At 35.9% G+C, this 17680-nt stretch overlaps 1 protein-coding gene across 2 annotated transcripts in view; it reads right to left on the bottom strand.

Moving 5' to 3' along the window:
- LOC127657593 (beta-chimaerin-like) overlaps positions 1–17680 on the bottom strand; it is a 75903-nt gene that overhangs the window by 41078 nt on the left and 17145 nt on the right. For both annotated transcript variants that reach the window (XM_052146450.1, XM_052146451.1), the window contains exon 2: positions 2549–2587. In XM_052146450.1, coding sequence (XP_052002410.1) covers positions 2549–2587 — 39 coding nt within the window. The remainder of the gene's footprint in view (positions 1–2548; positions 2588–17680) is intronic.

Raw genomic sequence — 17680 nt, 5'->3', positions numbered from 1 at the left:
GAGAAAAGGCCAATGAGAATTTGGCAGACAGAATTTGCATGTCCCATCCCCCGGATGTACGGGTAAAAAAGGAGGGAATCGTGCATTTGTCCATTCAGATTTTTTCTTCGGAGCCGAGTGGTTGTGCGATCAGTGAGCTGAGATCACTTACTGTTCCACCCACCTCTGCAGAGCATATGCTGTTCGATCTATGGCGCGTATCAGCGGCTTTCTCCTTCTCTGCACGCCAGTGCAGCTTTGCCCCTGGGCGATTCGACAGCGCTTCTGAAAGAGTAACTGCCGGCGGACCCACATCTCCCTTTGGTTGTCACCTCTGCCCCACAGTCGCTGTGTTTGTAGCAACTCCTCCCTCGCTAGGTTGGATCTACCACCGCGCCACTTCCATATGTGGCCTGAAAACTAATGTGACGTATTCGACACAACGTTGAGCGACAGACGGGGAACTGCTCCAAGTCTGCACCATAGCAATATTTGTGCCCTGTTATCACTCTACTCAAGATATTTCAATGTAAATGGTAAATGGTCTGCACTTATATAGAGCCTTTTTAACCTTAATGGTATTCAAAGCACTTTACACTGTGACTCATTCACACACACACACACACACACACACACACACACATACATACATCACATTCACACACAAATGACAGCAGAGCCTCCATGCAAGGCACTAGCCTGCCATTGGGAGGAAATGTCTTGCCCAAGGACACTTCCACATGTGGAGTCGTGTGGGCCAGGAATCGCACCACCAACCCAACGATTAGTAGCCGACCCGCTCTACCACCTGAGCCACAGCCAAAAATATGAAAAGCATTACAGATATACACAATACAGAGCTTACAAAATGAAAATAAATAAATGATTGCATTTTCTTAACTACGTTTACATTTATCAAGCATTTTCTTTACAACGTTATTTTAATTACTATTTTACTTTTAATAAATTTACTGTAAACTTCTTTAGTTAAGATTCACCACTCCAATTTCATAAAAAAATATATAATATATATATATATAGTAAATGGTCTGCACTTATATAGCGCTTTTTTATTAACCTTAGTGGTTACCAAAGCGCTTTACATTGTGTCCCAATCACCCATCCACACTCACATTCACACACCAATGGTGTATATATATACACAGTGTGTGTATATATATATATATATATATATAGTATATATATATATATATATATATATATATATATATAGAACAATTTATATTGGTATGTATTTATGGAACATTTTAATCCAAATCAGTAGATACAATTGGATACAATTATAGAAATCTATGTAATGTTTGTGCATTATCCAAAGGGACTTTGCAAGCGTGATATATTATTAGCCAGCATGAAATTTTGACATTTTGCATGGCCAATAGGATACTAATCTAAAAGAGGAGAAAGACATACTATAACCCACCTTTTTGATTCCCCCAATGTGAACGTAGAACTTGGGGACATAAGTCTGTTTATTTCCACAATGAATCTTTGCTTTTAATAGCTAATTATTACTGTAGGCTACCTCCCCCTCTCGCGTTCATTCTCAACATCTGTAATTTTCTATATTTGTGCTTGGGATATCTTATTATAGGCCTATTTAACAAAAATACATCTTTTTTTATATATATATATATTATGCTTGTGAGTGTATAGAAGGCTTTCCTCCATATTTCCTTGCAGGAACGCAGAAAATTCGCTCACCCACTGCTAGATGCAGCCGTTCTCTCTGACAACTACAGTTCATGTGCATGAAAGTTGGGGGGCTTGCTTGAACTAGTTGGTACAGGAAATCAGCAGCCTAATAAAGAGTTTGACTAGCACAAAGTATTTTATGTATTTTGAAAATACACAAATATCAAACTTAAATGCATTTATATACAAATTACATTGGAATTTTAAATTACAAAGCACAAAATAGTATTTTTTATTTCAAAATACATGTATCTAAAATATTGCCCATTCCTGGAAACAGATAAATACAGTTCTAAACCAAAATCAGCCTAGCTACCGAACAGCATTCCTCCTCCTCACTTGTAAGCAGCGCTTGCTCTTCTGGTTGTGCCACCCGTGTCTCAATTCTCACGTCTCTCACTTGCCATACAGCTGCTGACTGGAAGCAATGGTTTAGAGTTAAAAAGTACTTACATTTGTATCTTTTTCGCACCAAAATTGATCGTGACGCTTTAGAATACATTAATTTAATCGCTGGAGTTGTATGGATGACATTTATTCTGTCTGTCTGTGATTTTTGGAGCTTCAAAAGTCGGATCACCATCCACTTGCATTTAAAGGACCTACTGAGAAATTCTTCTAATTTTCTTCAAAGGTGTTCTGCTGAAGAGAGAAATTCATACACACGGGATATAATGAGGGTGAGTAAATGATGAGAGAATTTTCATTTTTGGGTGAACCATTTCTTTAAATCTTTTCTATGGCTACGATCTCCTGGTTTTTATATTACATGCTGGTTTAACTATGAGCAACATCCTCAGGATGCATACATGGCATTGAAAATGCCCATTTAAGTAAATATTTAAGTACTCACGGTAGGATTTCCATATTGGTGGTTGATAATCTTCAGGATCTACAAAGAAAAAAAAAAGAGGCAAGACAACATCAGACTGGGAGGACTTATGCGCTATGAAAACATACCAAAATAATTTTCTCTTGTCAGGTTTTCTCTTTTAACAGGGTACTTGATACTTAAAATGATACTTGTGTTCCAAGTGTCTATGTTCCAAGGTTATTATATTGTTTCATTAATGTTAAGTTATTCTGTAAGCTGTGATGCGTACAACACTACATGGCTTTGACAACATAATACGCTCTCTAATATACCCTTAGGAGTATTCATGTTTTAACACATCTTTCATTAAGTTCTTGTGCACAAGGATGAAAAATATACAAATGTTCCTCATTATAAACCACTTATTGTGTGTACAACTAAAACACACACACACACACACACACACACACACACACACACACACACACACACACACACACACACACACACCTGAGATCACAGATATAGTGGGAACGTTTCAACACATGACACACACACACACCTGAGATCACAGATATAGTGGGAACGTTTCAACACATGACATCGCTAACCCATTATATACAGTATATCTATCAGGTTTTTAAAGGATATATTGCAAAAAAAAATTATTGTAAAGTTAAAAGATTTAACATATTTTGTACATAGACTAAAGTTCAGTCATGAAACTACAAGCAAGGCTCTTTAAACTTGTTATATATTAGCCAGTCGGCTCGCTCACATGTGATGTGTTAATCAAATAGGTTCACATGGAGTAAGCTAAAATGTTCTTTGATTTATAATCTAATAGCTAATCAACTTGTGTACTCTCTCTTTGCCTAACATTTAAATTGCTCAGTTTTACAGATACGCTGGTTTCACTGCAGAGAGCAACGAGAGTTTTTCCTCTAAAACCCTCCTCCTCCCCAGCTTTGTCTATATCTGCTACACGAGGATTATATTTACATTTAATTGCACAGCAGCTTGTCGTACATGCTTGATGCAGCATTGTGTTTGTCTAATTGTGCAGCATAACATCCACATGCTAACACAGCACATCTGTGTATGTTCTAGCAGTCTACGTACTTGCTCTGCAGCAGCAGCAGCAGATCTAGTCCGCCAAGACCAAGTCCTATCAATATATCAATCCTACATTAACATGCTAAATCTTTCCTAAAGTTGTCTTGATTGAAATTGTTATTTATGTACATAAAGTTTTCTATTTTTTTCAGCATCACTTAGAAATGTTGTTGCAGTTACATCTGGAGTATGTCTTATACTCTCTACACTCAAGTGGTATCAGTGGACAGGGAAGCAGAACCTCAGGTAAGCAGGTAATTTCTCAGAGAATATTAACACAGATAACAGAGAGTACAGCTGTAGAGCAAAGACATTTGCAAAGATTACATATATTAATGAGAAGAGCAGCCCAGCATTCCCAGAACAGACTGAAACAGTAGTATGGTATAAAGTAATGTCTGACTTGTAGAAGACAAAAACATATTTATAAAACAGATAGTTCTAAAGTCCAAATGGATGAGAAAATGCTGATAAAAGCACACGTGTCTTGTCACATGTGACACACTAGAATGTGTCAATTTGCTACGTGGTTTGTCAACTGTAAACAGCCGACAAGTAAATGAGCTATAGTACTTAACAGAGGAATGAATAATTCTGATTATTGTTGTTAATAAATGCAACAATAAATTGAAAATGTTGGACTTATTATACTGCTTTTGCTGCAATTTCATAAAAGTTGTTTCATAAAGGCCATATCATAACTCCTTTTACCAAAGAACAACACTTACCCATGGTTAAATCACTGTATTACACAGCCTCATGTGGTTTATTGCTTAATTTATTATTATTGTTTTACATTATTATGCAAATAGGTTTTTTATTTATTATCTATTATTATTTGATATTTATCATTACATAATTAATGTGATTTATCATGCAAAAAGTGTCAAATTTGTCATAAAACTATATGCATTTTAATTTTAGACTGTCTAAACAGCCTTCATCCAGGAGAATGTAAGCGTTCAAACAAAATTAATAAATAAATAAAACAGACTTTTCAGGAAAAAAACAAAATGCTTTCTATCAGTCCTCTCCCTGCATTTCTATTTCTAAATTCCAACTGGATTCTAGAATATAATTCATAAATTCTAATTGGATTACTTGAGATTGGCTACATTGCTTGGCACCCTTAAACAGCCTATAGTTACACAAATGATCTATAGTTCTTGGCAAAGGAATTGTTTATTATGTCTTTCATCATACTGCTGTTGCTACTGTTTCATAAAACTGTTTTGTTACTTTTTATTATTGATTAATTATGGGTTATCATGTAAAAAGTTTAATATAAGCTAGTATATGCACTTCAATTTCAGACAGTCTAAACAGCCTTCATACAGGAGACTGAAAGCATCTCTAAAAAAATATAGAAATAAATAAGCAGGGTTATCAGGAATAAAACAAGACAGTTCCTCTCACAGTCTGGCCAGACAGGCTTCTATACAATCAATATTAGTAAAGTATGTTAAGTGGGACTGGAAGTTACTACAAATCCATCAAAAAGGATCATGTTGACAATGAAAGGGAAACGCACACTCAAAAAAATATTTTAGGCTATTGTAAGAGTTATGCATTTCAAATTCATACCAAAATCAAATTTCATTGTGCAATGTTTTACAAAATTCTACGGAAGAGGATTAGGGCCAAGCAATAATAAAAAAAAATAAAACCATCTCGAGATTAAAGTCATTATAATGCGAGATTAAACTCGTTAAATTTCGAGAAAAAAGTCGAAATACAATCTTGAGAATAAACTCATTAAATATCGAGAATAAAGTCGTTGTGTTTCGAGAAAAAACTTGTTAAATTTAATCTCGCATTATAATGACTTTATTCTCGATATTTAATGAGTTTATTCTCAAGATTGTATTTCGACTTTTTTCTCGAAATTTAACGAGTTTAATCTCGCATTATAATGACTTTAATCTCAAGATGGTTTTATTTTTTTATTATTGCTTGGCCCTAATCCTCTTCCATAAAATTCAAATTAATGAAACTTGGAGAAAAAAAAAATTGTGCATTTGACTATATAATAGAACAAGTCTTGGTGAAAGAAGTTTCCAGTGCACAACAATACAAAAACAGCAGCAAGACATGGATAATATTAATACAAATAAAAAAAAATAAAAATAATGATACACATACACACACATACATACATACATACACACAGGTAGTGCAAATTAAATACAAATCTGTTATGTACAATGCAATTGTTTTTTTTGTTTTTTTTATACTTTGCAACTGCTTCAAGCTTTTCAAGCATTTTTTTAAAGGAACTGAAGGAAAGCGATGGGATTCCCTCAGATTTTTGCGACAAATTTGCAGAAATTTAAAAAATTATATATAATGTGGAGATTGCAAAATTCTTGCAAATTCAACCAATCACAAGATCGCAAAATCATGGAGGGACTGATATATACTGTTCTCTGAGGATCCATGTTTTAGGCACTATTTCAGGCACTGTCTCTTTTACTGTCAGCACTTTAAGACTGTGGGTAGTCAGCACTTCCTCTCTGCCTATACACTCAAATAGCCAAACACAAGCTCAAAGTCCAGCCTACAACACACATAAGAGATACAAAGTGCTCCATTCAAACCAGTACAACCATGTAACAACTGGAAGCCTATACAACTACGAGAGTTTATTTCATCTACTGAACACAAATTAAGATTTTTTTGAATAATCTTTCAGTGTAGATAAAAAAAAATAAGAAATTGAAACTCCAAAAAGAACATATAACAATCACAAAAATAATCTATGCGATTTTAGTGGTCTAATTAATGTCTTCTGAAGCAAACGCTAGGTGTTTGTAAGAATTAGATTAGTATATAATATACATTTTTAATAAAATAATTTTTTTTAACAAAGAAATTTTTTTTTTACAAAGAAATCACTTCCGGACAGCTTGTTGAGGAGGGTGGAGTTCAAACTGCCTCTTGCATGATGTAGGCATGAAAGCCTCCTCTGCATAGATATTCATATGTTTCAATGAACAGCAAAACAGTTTCAACACAAAAGCGGTTTATGCAGTGGTCTGAGCAAGGAGCTCGGTCTAATGGTGTGTTAACGTACAACGCAAAGCGCATGTTTCGCGAGGCGCGATTACATACAAAGTTAATGCAAAGATGTGAATAGATGCGAATTGGCGGAGGGTGGCGCGAATGAAGCGAATGGCTTGACTTGAACACGCAAAATCGCTTCATTCACGTATTCATGTGAGTTGAAGTTTTTCAACTCGAGCGAGAAATCTGCATTACGCATTGTCGCGAAAGCATATCAGCATTGTGATTGTCTGGATGCCACTGACGCAGTAGCAGAAGATAGCTGGAAAAATGGATGACAAAATTGTTGTAGCGGTGTGTGGGCACACGGAAATGCATGACACAACGTCATACATGTACAGATACCGGACGAAAAAAGACACCGCTTGGAGGAAAGTGAGCGAGGAAGTTGGACTACCTGGTAAGTTCTGAAAATATGCAGGTCTACTTGATTCCGGTTGTACTTTACTATGAAATTTTCTTTGCGTTGTATGTGAACGCACCATTAAGCATCTCCTCCACTCGCTCACCTGCATTCAAACCGATTCAAACAGCTCAAACAGATGGCACCGCAGTTGATGTATCCAAACCAGCCAAATGACCTATGTATGATCCTCTATGCTCCTCTGTTGTAAACAACACTGTGCTTCCGTTTTATTATGGTATTTCACACACCAGTTCTCACTTGAACTTGCCAATGCACTTGACCTCAACCCTCTTGAATTTTTTGTAAAAAAGGTTTTCAATATTGATCTATTTCTTACACATACCTAGCATTTAGCTTCAGAAGACATTAATTAATCCACTGGAGTTTTATGGATTACTTTTATAATGGCTATAAGTGCTTTTTGGAGCATCAAAAACTCACTTGCATTAAATGGCCATACAGAGCTGAAAAACTCTTAATTTGTGTTCTGAAGAAGAAAGAAATTCATTTGCATCTGGGGTAGCATGAGGGTGAGTAAATTATGAGAAAATTTTCATTTTTGGGTGAACTATTCCTTTAAGAATTACAGAGTTATACAGCAAAAGCTTAGTCTGTATAACTATATTGACAAAGTTGTAAAAAAATACATCATAAAATTAGCTTATAAAAAAGCAAACGTAAGCCATGTCCGACCACTCACCTCAGACTGCTGGGCACAGGTGAAAGGCACTCTGTTGAGGACCAAAAACCTGAGCTGCTCAGCTTAGTTTCACATAATACCCTGACATTATTAAAGGACCTGAAAAAGGCAACGGCTACACTGAACCAGAATGAAAGGATTCTATGATTTGAGGCTTTGAGAGTAACTAGAACTGTTCTCGTGTAAACCCTTGGCATGTGCTTGCAAGGAGAGCATTTTACAAGAAAATCAAGCGATTTAGGATCCAGTCTATTTTCTTACAGGAAGAGGATGATTTAGCTATGTTGAAATGTTGGCTGAGGTTTACATTTATGTTTTGCTGGTCTAAGCTAAACCAAAAATTATTTTTCAATATATTCTGTTTCATATTTTATATATAAGCAGCACTATGCTTTCAAAATGTTGTTCACCCAAAAATTACAACTCTGCAATAATTTCCTTACCCCCTCATGTTGTTTTAAACCTGCATTTCGTTCTTTCAGAGGAACTCAAAAGGAGATTTTTAAATGACTACACCAAGCCGTATTTAATACAATGGCAAAAAAAACATTAAAAAGCCATTGACCTCCTGAGACCAGAGCGTGACTGCTGTATGCATTTTCCATTTCCCTTTTTGATTTGCAACTAGTAGCACCTAATAAATATGCCAAAAAATCTAATAAATAAATCTACAGCAAATAGTTTTCCTAAAAAGTGATATCCACATAGTATGTAGACAGCGGGACTAAGTTGTGAAATGTTTTATAATTCCAAGCTATAGAAGTGTTGGTTGTTCATGTTTTTGAGACATTACAGACATTACAGCTGATTTTCTGTAAAGTTGCTTTGGATGTCTATTGGGAAAAGCATTAACTAAAAACTATAAAAATGGTTTGACTTTATTTGCAGAATTCTCCTCAGTTTCTATGTGAAAGGGCCATTCATCTGTGATTCACCTTTCATGATCAAAGGCGAAGCATTTGGTGTGCAAAGGTCCTTACTCGTGTTTATTATTTGTTCTTTACATGTTATACGTCATTAAGTTTTTAATTCTGTGACCCTGCTTGATATAAAGATGAGATTTATTTGCCTGCATTCATGACCAATTTAATTTATATTTTTATTATATATTTATTAAATACATATTAATGGTTGTGTTAATGTTCGTGCTAGATGATATGCAGTGTCTATTATGATCAATGTACAATCTACTTTTTGTTTCTTAGTTTGCATGTTATCCTTTATTCATATTGGCTGGCTCAACAAATAATGCAAAATCAGTTTTATTTAAAAAAAAAATATTTGCAGTAACACATAAACCAAAGCTCCCTGTACCTACTCCCTAAATGCAAAGAATGTTCAGAAAAGATTTAGAATCTTCTTGTCTGCTGTGCATTCTTGTGTTCATCACAATGCATCATCCATTTAATTCTTAGCCAGTGAATGTATAACCTGGCTGTGGCAGGGCCCCTGGTAGACGGAACGCCCAGCGCGTTCTTGGGGAACAGAAGGGGTCTCCCCCCGCCCCTGGCAGCGGTTCTCCCGCTCCAGCCGGTCGGCAGCGAGCCCCTCCCCACTCACAGTCGGCGGTCTCAGACCCAACGCGTTTCAGCGGCTGGTAGGGGACTCCTCCGCCCCTGGCACCCTTGCAGTCTGCCTTTATCCCTCTCGGAGGCTTGATTAGCCTGATAAGGGACCGGGTGTGTAGAATCACGACCCGGCCCCGCCCTCCGCCCAGTCACATTGGCATATTTTTGTATTACAGGCTAGCCTATCTTAGTCTTAGTCTATTTGAGCTGCATGCTTTAAACTATTGTGTGAAGATGACTGGTCATACATGAAGTATGCAGCACATGTAGACTATATATATTTATATAATTAAATCATTAATATTTGCACTTTATGTCATAGAATTTGTATTGTTGCAAATTGCATTTTTACATTTTATACCAACCCACCCACCATATACAACCCTACCCAACCCCAACAGAACAATCCCCAATCAGAACAACAGGACTTGCATACATGTATACATACATATATACCCATACAAGCAAACATACATAAATTAAATAATAATAATAAAATAAATAATAATATATATATATATATATATATATATATATATATACACCTCCACTCAGTCCAAGTCTAAGGTTGGTAAATCATTAAAAAATGTAATAAATTGTTGCCATTTTTTAAAGAAAGATTCCTCCCTACCTCTAATATTGTACTTCATTTTTTTCAAGTTTAAAATTAAAAGGCCAAATCTTTGAGCCAAACTGATATCGAAGGGGGTTGTGGGGAAGTCCAAGATAACAGTATTCTGCGCCTAGCGAGAAGAGATGCAAAACCACAATGTCAGCCTGTCTACGGCATAAAGGCTGAGACCGAGATGAAACACCAAAGACTGCAATCAAAGAGCTAGCAACTAACTTGACCCCTAGGACCTCAGAAACTATTGTAAAGAAAGAATTCCAAAAGTTTTGCAATTTGGGACAAAGTACAAACATATGGCTAAGGTTACATGGTGAAAGTTTACATTTATCACAAAAATCTGAAACATTTGGATATATTTTAGAAAGTTTTGTTTTCGAGAGATGAGCTCTGTAAATTGTTTTAAATTGTATAAAGCCAAGTCTAGCACACAAAGTGGTGGTACGTACATTGTCTAATACTCTACTCCAGTAGTCATCCTCAAACAAGTCAAGTTCCTCTTCCCAAGCCCTGATAGCTTTAATACTGTAAGAATTATCCTTTGCCAAGATAAATGCATATATCTTTGAGATAATCCCACCTATATGAGGATTCAGTTTAAATGCCTCTTCCCATGTAGACTTTGAAGGCAGAGAGGGAAACCCAGTGAACAGAGAGGAGGCACAGTGCTTAATTTGAAAATAACAAAATAGGTGAGAGTGAAGCAGATTAAATGAGGAGGATAATTCAGAAAAACTTGCAAACACATTATTAATGAAAAGATCTTCAAAGCATTTCAGACATTTCTTTTCCCAGAAAGAGAATACGGAATCTGAAATGGGAGGAAAAAGATGATTATTACATATAGGAGTCGGGGTAGGAGTCGTGGTTGATGCCGAGGTAAATTTAAAATGACGCAGAATTTCTGATCCGAGCACGTCCTGGAAAAATTGTGACATGAAAGTAACCGGATCGCTCCCTTCTGTTCACTAAGGTATGCCGATGACACGAAGATAGCAACACCAAGAGCGTGATTCCAAGTCCTCGACTTTGTCAGGGAGTTGTTTGTTTGCCGAATTCAACTTTAGCACCGTCTGTTCCAGTGCTATAATGCGGTCGCTGTAGTCGTTCAAGTGTTGATTAAGGTCGTCAATCCGCCGTCCTTGTGACTCAATGCTCGATTTAAAAGTCTCAAAAGATGCAACAACTGGGGCAAGAGCGGAGTCAATAGCTGCTTTTACCTGTTCTGCAATGGTAGATGATATGTCGGAAGTCAGAGGTGACACAGAGGTTTTCCAGATCCAGCGGCATCTTGTCACCATGACCCTCTATCGAGGTCGCTGACGATTTAAGTTTCCGTTACCTTTCAGAAGACATATATCTTTCCAAGCAACAATCTTAGAGTGAGTAATTAAAAAAAAGAAATCACCAAGTGTATTAAAAGCTTCAAGTAGCCTGAAAAATATAATTGTAAGACAAAATGCTCGGGAGCCCACTTCTCGCGCGTCTTCTCTCTCACATGCTCAACTGGAAGTCACAGTATTTGCACTTTAATGATCACACTGGGCCATGTAGCTAACAGTTTGCCTAGACTTGTGAAGCTTCTGTCAAAAACACATGTCAAAATAAAAGCATGATTCAAAATAAAAGCTAGACAAGAAGAAATTGCAACAGAAATATATTACAACTGCATAGTAAAGTTTAATATTCACTGTAGTAATATTAATTAAATAAATAATTATAAGCATTAATAATAATAATAATAATAATAATAATAAATAAGCAATATATCACAATCAAGAGTGCTGTCATACTGAATAAAAGTTTGTTAAAAATGCAATGGTATGTTGGAAAATAATTGTACTATTTTACTTATTAAACGCTTTAAGAATTAATTTGATGAAAGACACCAATTTGATGAAATGAAATTAACTTTATAACATCGAATTCTGGAAAAAGAAAAAAGAATAACAGCATTTGAGGGGAAAAAAAACAGATTTCAGTAGAGCCCAACTTAAAAATACTTTAGCAATGTATACAATGCATTTGTTTTAATTTATTATTTACATTGAAATGTAACTTTAAATAGGCTGAAGAAGTGTGTTCAATAGCATATTACCATATTAAAATATTTTTGATGTGGTATTGAAATTGGTATCTAGAACCATTAAATATTGCCTTTGTTATGATACCAGTCCTAGTAACTCGTATCTATACTAAATCAATACTTTGGCAACAAATAAGTTGCCTCAGATTACTGATGAAATCACAGAGAAAAGGACTTGAGTAAAAGAACTGCATAAAATGTTGTCGTTGCAAAGTCTGCAAATTTATTTTTTCTGGATTCCATGTTTTAAGTTTTAATTAAATGTTATCATTAATACAGTATTTAATCAAATACATAAAGCTTTAATGAAATAAAATAAGTTTCAACAAAAACAATAGCTACAGTATATAGCAATAGTCAATTAAAATGCTGCACAACAGAGCTTCACATTTTAAATGTGACGTTAATGAAAACATTAATGAAAAAGATCTGATTACCTGTGGCCCAAGGCTGCTACTGTATGACTGAATTACAGTGTGCTGATATTCAGTAAAACTAAATTCTGTGATATCGTTACATGTAATAAAACATTTTAAAATAATAATAGTAATAATTATAAATAATAATTTTAATAATAATAATAAAACCATTTATAATTATTGTTATTAATAGTATTATTGATATTAATTTGAATATAAAAATGTTCTATTCAACAGTAAAACATTTCTGTCATAATGTCCTAAATTTCATGCATCCAGTTAAACAGAGCTTTTATTTTGGTAGAACTTTTATTTTGACAGACCACTGAGTTCCTCCTGTGTGGTAGTTTTAGTCAGGTTTTAATGAGGTCCGAATTCTAAATGAAATGTTGAAAACTCGCAAGCTTATATCTCAGAGCAGCACTGAAGGAGCTTGTGTGAGATTTCACAGCAACTCATAAACTAAACACAACGCATTATGTGCATCACATGCGATCTGTTTCTGTACGTGTGTGAAGTATGAGCAGAGCTGCACCTCTCGTGTAGACTGCATATTATTTAATTAAATTACATCCTTCCGATGTTTTATGATCACACTTGGCCATTTAAAGATTTGAATTTGATTAATTGTCATTGATTTCATCAAAAAAATATATCATCCCTGTAAAAGTCTGCTATTGGCATGACAATCTATGGTAGCAAAATCAGCAACAAGATGATATCGTAGTGTTTTTGATTTTTTGGTATCACTATATTTCATTAGTGCCAGTATACCGCACAAGCCTACCTTGAATTTTCAATGGTTTTGGTACTGACTACTGCAATTTTGGTAAAGTGACAACACTATTCCCGCATCGTGCAAATTGTCCCTCCATTACATTTGTGTCTTCAGCATATTTTGTAAAATAATTATGAATTTATCTAAAATAATCTAATTGAATCATGACCAAATTTCAGATTTCATGACTATATTTTAAGCCTAATATATGAATACATTAACAGGCCTACCTAATCCACTGATAAAAGTGCCATTCATGTGTTAAGTCATTATAATTATAACGCATAGCTTAAACTAAATTTAGAGCTAAAAATAAGTTAATGCACAATGGTACAAGTTCACAACCTATTTTCCCTTGGCCCACCCAGAGCCTTGTTTCACTGTCTTAAAATTTATTTTCTGATTGAGCCACTGTTAAAAACTATTGCCGCATTAGATACTATGCAATTCACAGAACTTTCAATGAGACAACTGAATAATTTGATGCAAAAAGTTTAGATGCAAAAAGGATAGCACTGTGGTTAGCAATGTCACCTCACAGCAAAAAGGTTCCGGGTTCGAGTCCGGCTCAACCTGGCCTTTCTGTGTGGAGCTTGCATGTTTGTGTGATTTTCCTCCAGGTGCTCTGGTTTGCCCCACAAGTCTAAAAATATGCAGGTTAAGTGAATTGGAGACTCTAAATTTGCCCCGTAGGTGTGAGTCTCCCAGCCATTGGGGTTGTGTCAGGAAGGGCATCCACATAAAACATGTGCCAAGCCAAGAATGGGGATCACGGATGATTCACTGTGGCAACCCCTAATGGGAGCAGACAGAAGAAGATGCAAAAAGTCACTAAAAAAACTCTGAGCTGGAGAGGTCTAAAAAATGTTTTACAGTGGGCAATCAAAGGATAATGATCATTTTCATGCTCAATCTGTGTTTACATAAGCATATGTTTGGATTCGTTTGTGAAGCTGTATTGTCCATTGATGTTAAGGGGTGCTGGCGTGCCATCCCAGCCACTGCTAACAATACAAATGAATAATTTTTCTGTGGCTTGTTTTGGAGAATGTGATTTTTCTTTTGGGGATCTGCCAGGCACTTTCATTCATCTATCGTTTGATCTAATATGTGTGACTGGAGAATACTAACAGATGAACCCTCAGGGTCAGGAGGTGCATTCTGTTTGACTGCCTATTCACATAACACTTCCAGCTACTTATGAGCTAATCATACAGTATGCTGATTATCAGTATATGACTTGTGAATAAAGCCTTCAAATAAGGGCTGGGCGATTAATACAATTTTATTTTAAATTATTATTTTGGATTCCAACAATTATGAAAACAAGATAATAGAGATAAAAGGATTATTGTGCCGCATTACATTTAGCAATGAAACACCCCAGCGTTATATCTTTAAAGCATCCTTTATTAGACTTCAAATAATAAGGAAACAGGACAGGTTATGAAAATAACCGCACAGAGAAACTGGCATTTCTCTGTGCGGTCAATGCTGCGTATAGGAGTTGCGTGAAGTTGCAGGGAAGAGATTGAATCTTCTCCCATTTCTAAAGTCAATGAGTAATCTTGTTAAATAATCGTGATCTCAATACTTACCTGGCCCGGGTAGCTCAGCAAGTAAAGACGCTGACTATCACACCCGGAGTCGCAAGTTCGAATCCAGGGCATGCTGAGTGACTCCAGTCAGGCTTCCTGAGCAACCAATTGGCCCAGTTGCTAGGGTGGGTAGAGTCACGTTGGGTTAACCTCCTTGTGGACACTATAATGTGGTTCTCGCTCTCGGTGGGGTGTGTGGTGATGCCGCGGAGAATAGCATGAGCCTCCACACGCGTTACATCTCCGTGGTAACACGCTCAACATGCTACGTGTTAAGATGCGCAGATTGACAGTCTCAGACACGGAGGCAACTGAAATCATATTTTTTATATATATATATTTTGACCTAAATAATTGTGATTATGATTTTTGCCATAATCATTCAAAACACTACTTCAAACAGCCTTCAAAGAACATGAATAGCAAGACTAATGCAATCAGTCCAATTAGCACAAGTGTTGAGCACAAAACTGATGAAGGTCAGGCTTTGTGAAGTCTATGAAAGGAAATTACTGAAACATACATGATCAAACTATACTGTATCTCTCTTGCTTTCTCGGTTTTTAAAATGGCATGACTGCTGTGTTCAGAATAAAAGGCTTTTAATTAAGCAAATTTCCATGTCTGACTGCTAGGCGGGTGTTTGCAATTACTAAAAAAAAAGAGACAACCATGAATAAAAAGAAGAAAAAAAACGTCTAAAGGACAAACTGTTGCTTTGTGACGAAGATATGCGGTAAAAGCTTTTATATTTAACTTCTCCTATAGCGTTACCACAGGTGTATTTGAGGTAACAGGAGAGGCTGGGGCTATTTGTCACATAGGGAAGTTGAAGCAAGGGTAATATCTAGGGTGACCAGATCTGAATTGGTAAAATTCGGGACGGACGAAAACGTGGGGGGGGGGGTTAATGAATTTCAAAAATCTGGGCAAAATTATTTATTGAGGAATTCTGAATGAAATGACTGTCTGTCATGTAAACACCGAAATACAAATAAAAAAAACCATTGAACTCAAGTGTCATCATGAAACAAATAAAACAAACACTGCGCTTTAACATCAGCAACATCCAATCAAATCACTCCTTGTGACTAGTCTACGTAGTCTACTGCAGCTCTCTACGTTCTTTTACTGTCTATGGTTGCAATGAGCAGCCAACAGGAGCTGGCTGCAGGACAGCAATGAGCAATTTTTAATATTCTATCACACTATAACTACTCGAGAGTCTGCTCTTGAGACTTTGTTCTAATTTTCGGGACAATTAGGGCAGGATTCTGGACAACTGCTTGGATTTCGGGACTGTCCCGAATTTTTCGGAACGTCTGGTCACCCTAGTAATATCTCAGTAACTAAGGTTAAGTCAATTACACAAATGTGTTTTCTCTAGCAGTGGTGGTTTGAAACACATGGTTCAACCCGCTTTAATTTGAATAATTTTTTAATCTTCCAAACAAATTCCAATGTCATCATATTTTGGCTATATCTGTTGGGTAAACAAGTGAACATAATATAACCCACACTAGCTTACATTCAGGCAAGGGTCCACTATACAATAAATGTATAAATGTGTTCTCAGGACAAGTGTATTTAAAAAAAAATGTAAGGTTGTTACATGTGTTTTAAAACAATGGTTTGATATTTTTGTATGCCACCTTTCACATTTGTGCCATTTCATTTGTATCATTTTTTATACTTGCTTTACTATTCACATTTAGCTGAAAAGCCCATAATAGTGTAATTCGCCATGACATAAAAATTTACCCTATTTATTTTCTTAATGCAAGTTTCTGGTCTTATTATTAAAGATGAATCCATGCATATTTTTCAAATACTTTAATCAAAATGTAATAACTAGCTCATCTGCTTATATGACTGACCCTTCTCTGCTGACATATGCGAGACCGCTCAGCAGTTAAGCCAATAGTTAAAATGTTTAAGTCAGTTTTAATTCTGCTCCTTCAAGACCAGGTCACGTACACAACCAAGCCTCAAAGCAGTAAATGAAGAGATGGTGAAGAGGGGTATTTTCAGCTGTTTCCCCTCTCACAGGCCTGTTCCCTACCACATAGCCCACAGTACCTTGTTTACGGCGCGTCTTGAATTTAAATATCAAAGAAGCAGGAATAAAGGTGAATTTGCAGTTGTGTTTAAGGCATTTCATGCCTGAATGTTTCAAGTGGGGATCACTTGAATAATATGCAAGTCAATGGGGAGAAAGTGCCTGCACATTATTCATATTTTTAAAGGGATAGTTCGCCCAAAAATGACTAACCCTCATGCCATTCCAGATGTGAATGCCTTTTTAAACTTTGCAGAACATAAATTATGGTTTTTAAACAAATATTTCGGTCCTGTAGGTCAGTACAATGCAGGGAGGCAAAATTTTTACACGGCAGAAAGCACATAAAGGCATCATAAAAGTAATCCATATGACTCCATTGTTTTAATCCATGTCTTCAGAAGTGATATGATAGGTGTGGGTGAGAAGCAGATCAATATTTAAGTCCTTTTTTGGTAGAAATAATTTCCCTGCCAGTAGGGGGCAATATGCATGACAAATGTGAATCACCAAAAACACAAGAAGAAGAATGTGAAAGTTAAAGTGGAGATTGAATGAAGATCGTTTCTGAAGACATTGATTTAACCACTGGAGTCTTTTGGATTACTTTTATGATGACTTCTGTGATTTTAGGAGCTTAAAAATGTTGGCACTCATCCACTTGCATTGTATAGACCAAAAGAGCTGACAAATTCTTCTTAAAATCTTAATAAGTGCGTTTTCAAAAAGCTCAGTTTTCGTGGACAAAAC

Source organism: Xyrauchen texanus, chromosome 17 (assembly GCF_025860055.1).
Source record: "Xyrauchen texanus isolate HMW12.3.18 chromosome 17, RBS_HiC_50CHRs, whole genome shotgun sequence".
In the NCBI taxonomy this organism is placed as follows: domain Eukaryota; kingdom Metazoa; phylum Chordata; class Actinopteri; order Cypriniformes; family Catostomidae; genus Xyrauchen; species Xyrauchen texanus.
The sequence above is the reverse complement of the archived record's forward strand: the minus strand, read 5'-3'. Positions and strand labels throughout refer to the sequence as shown.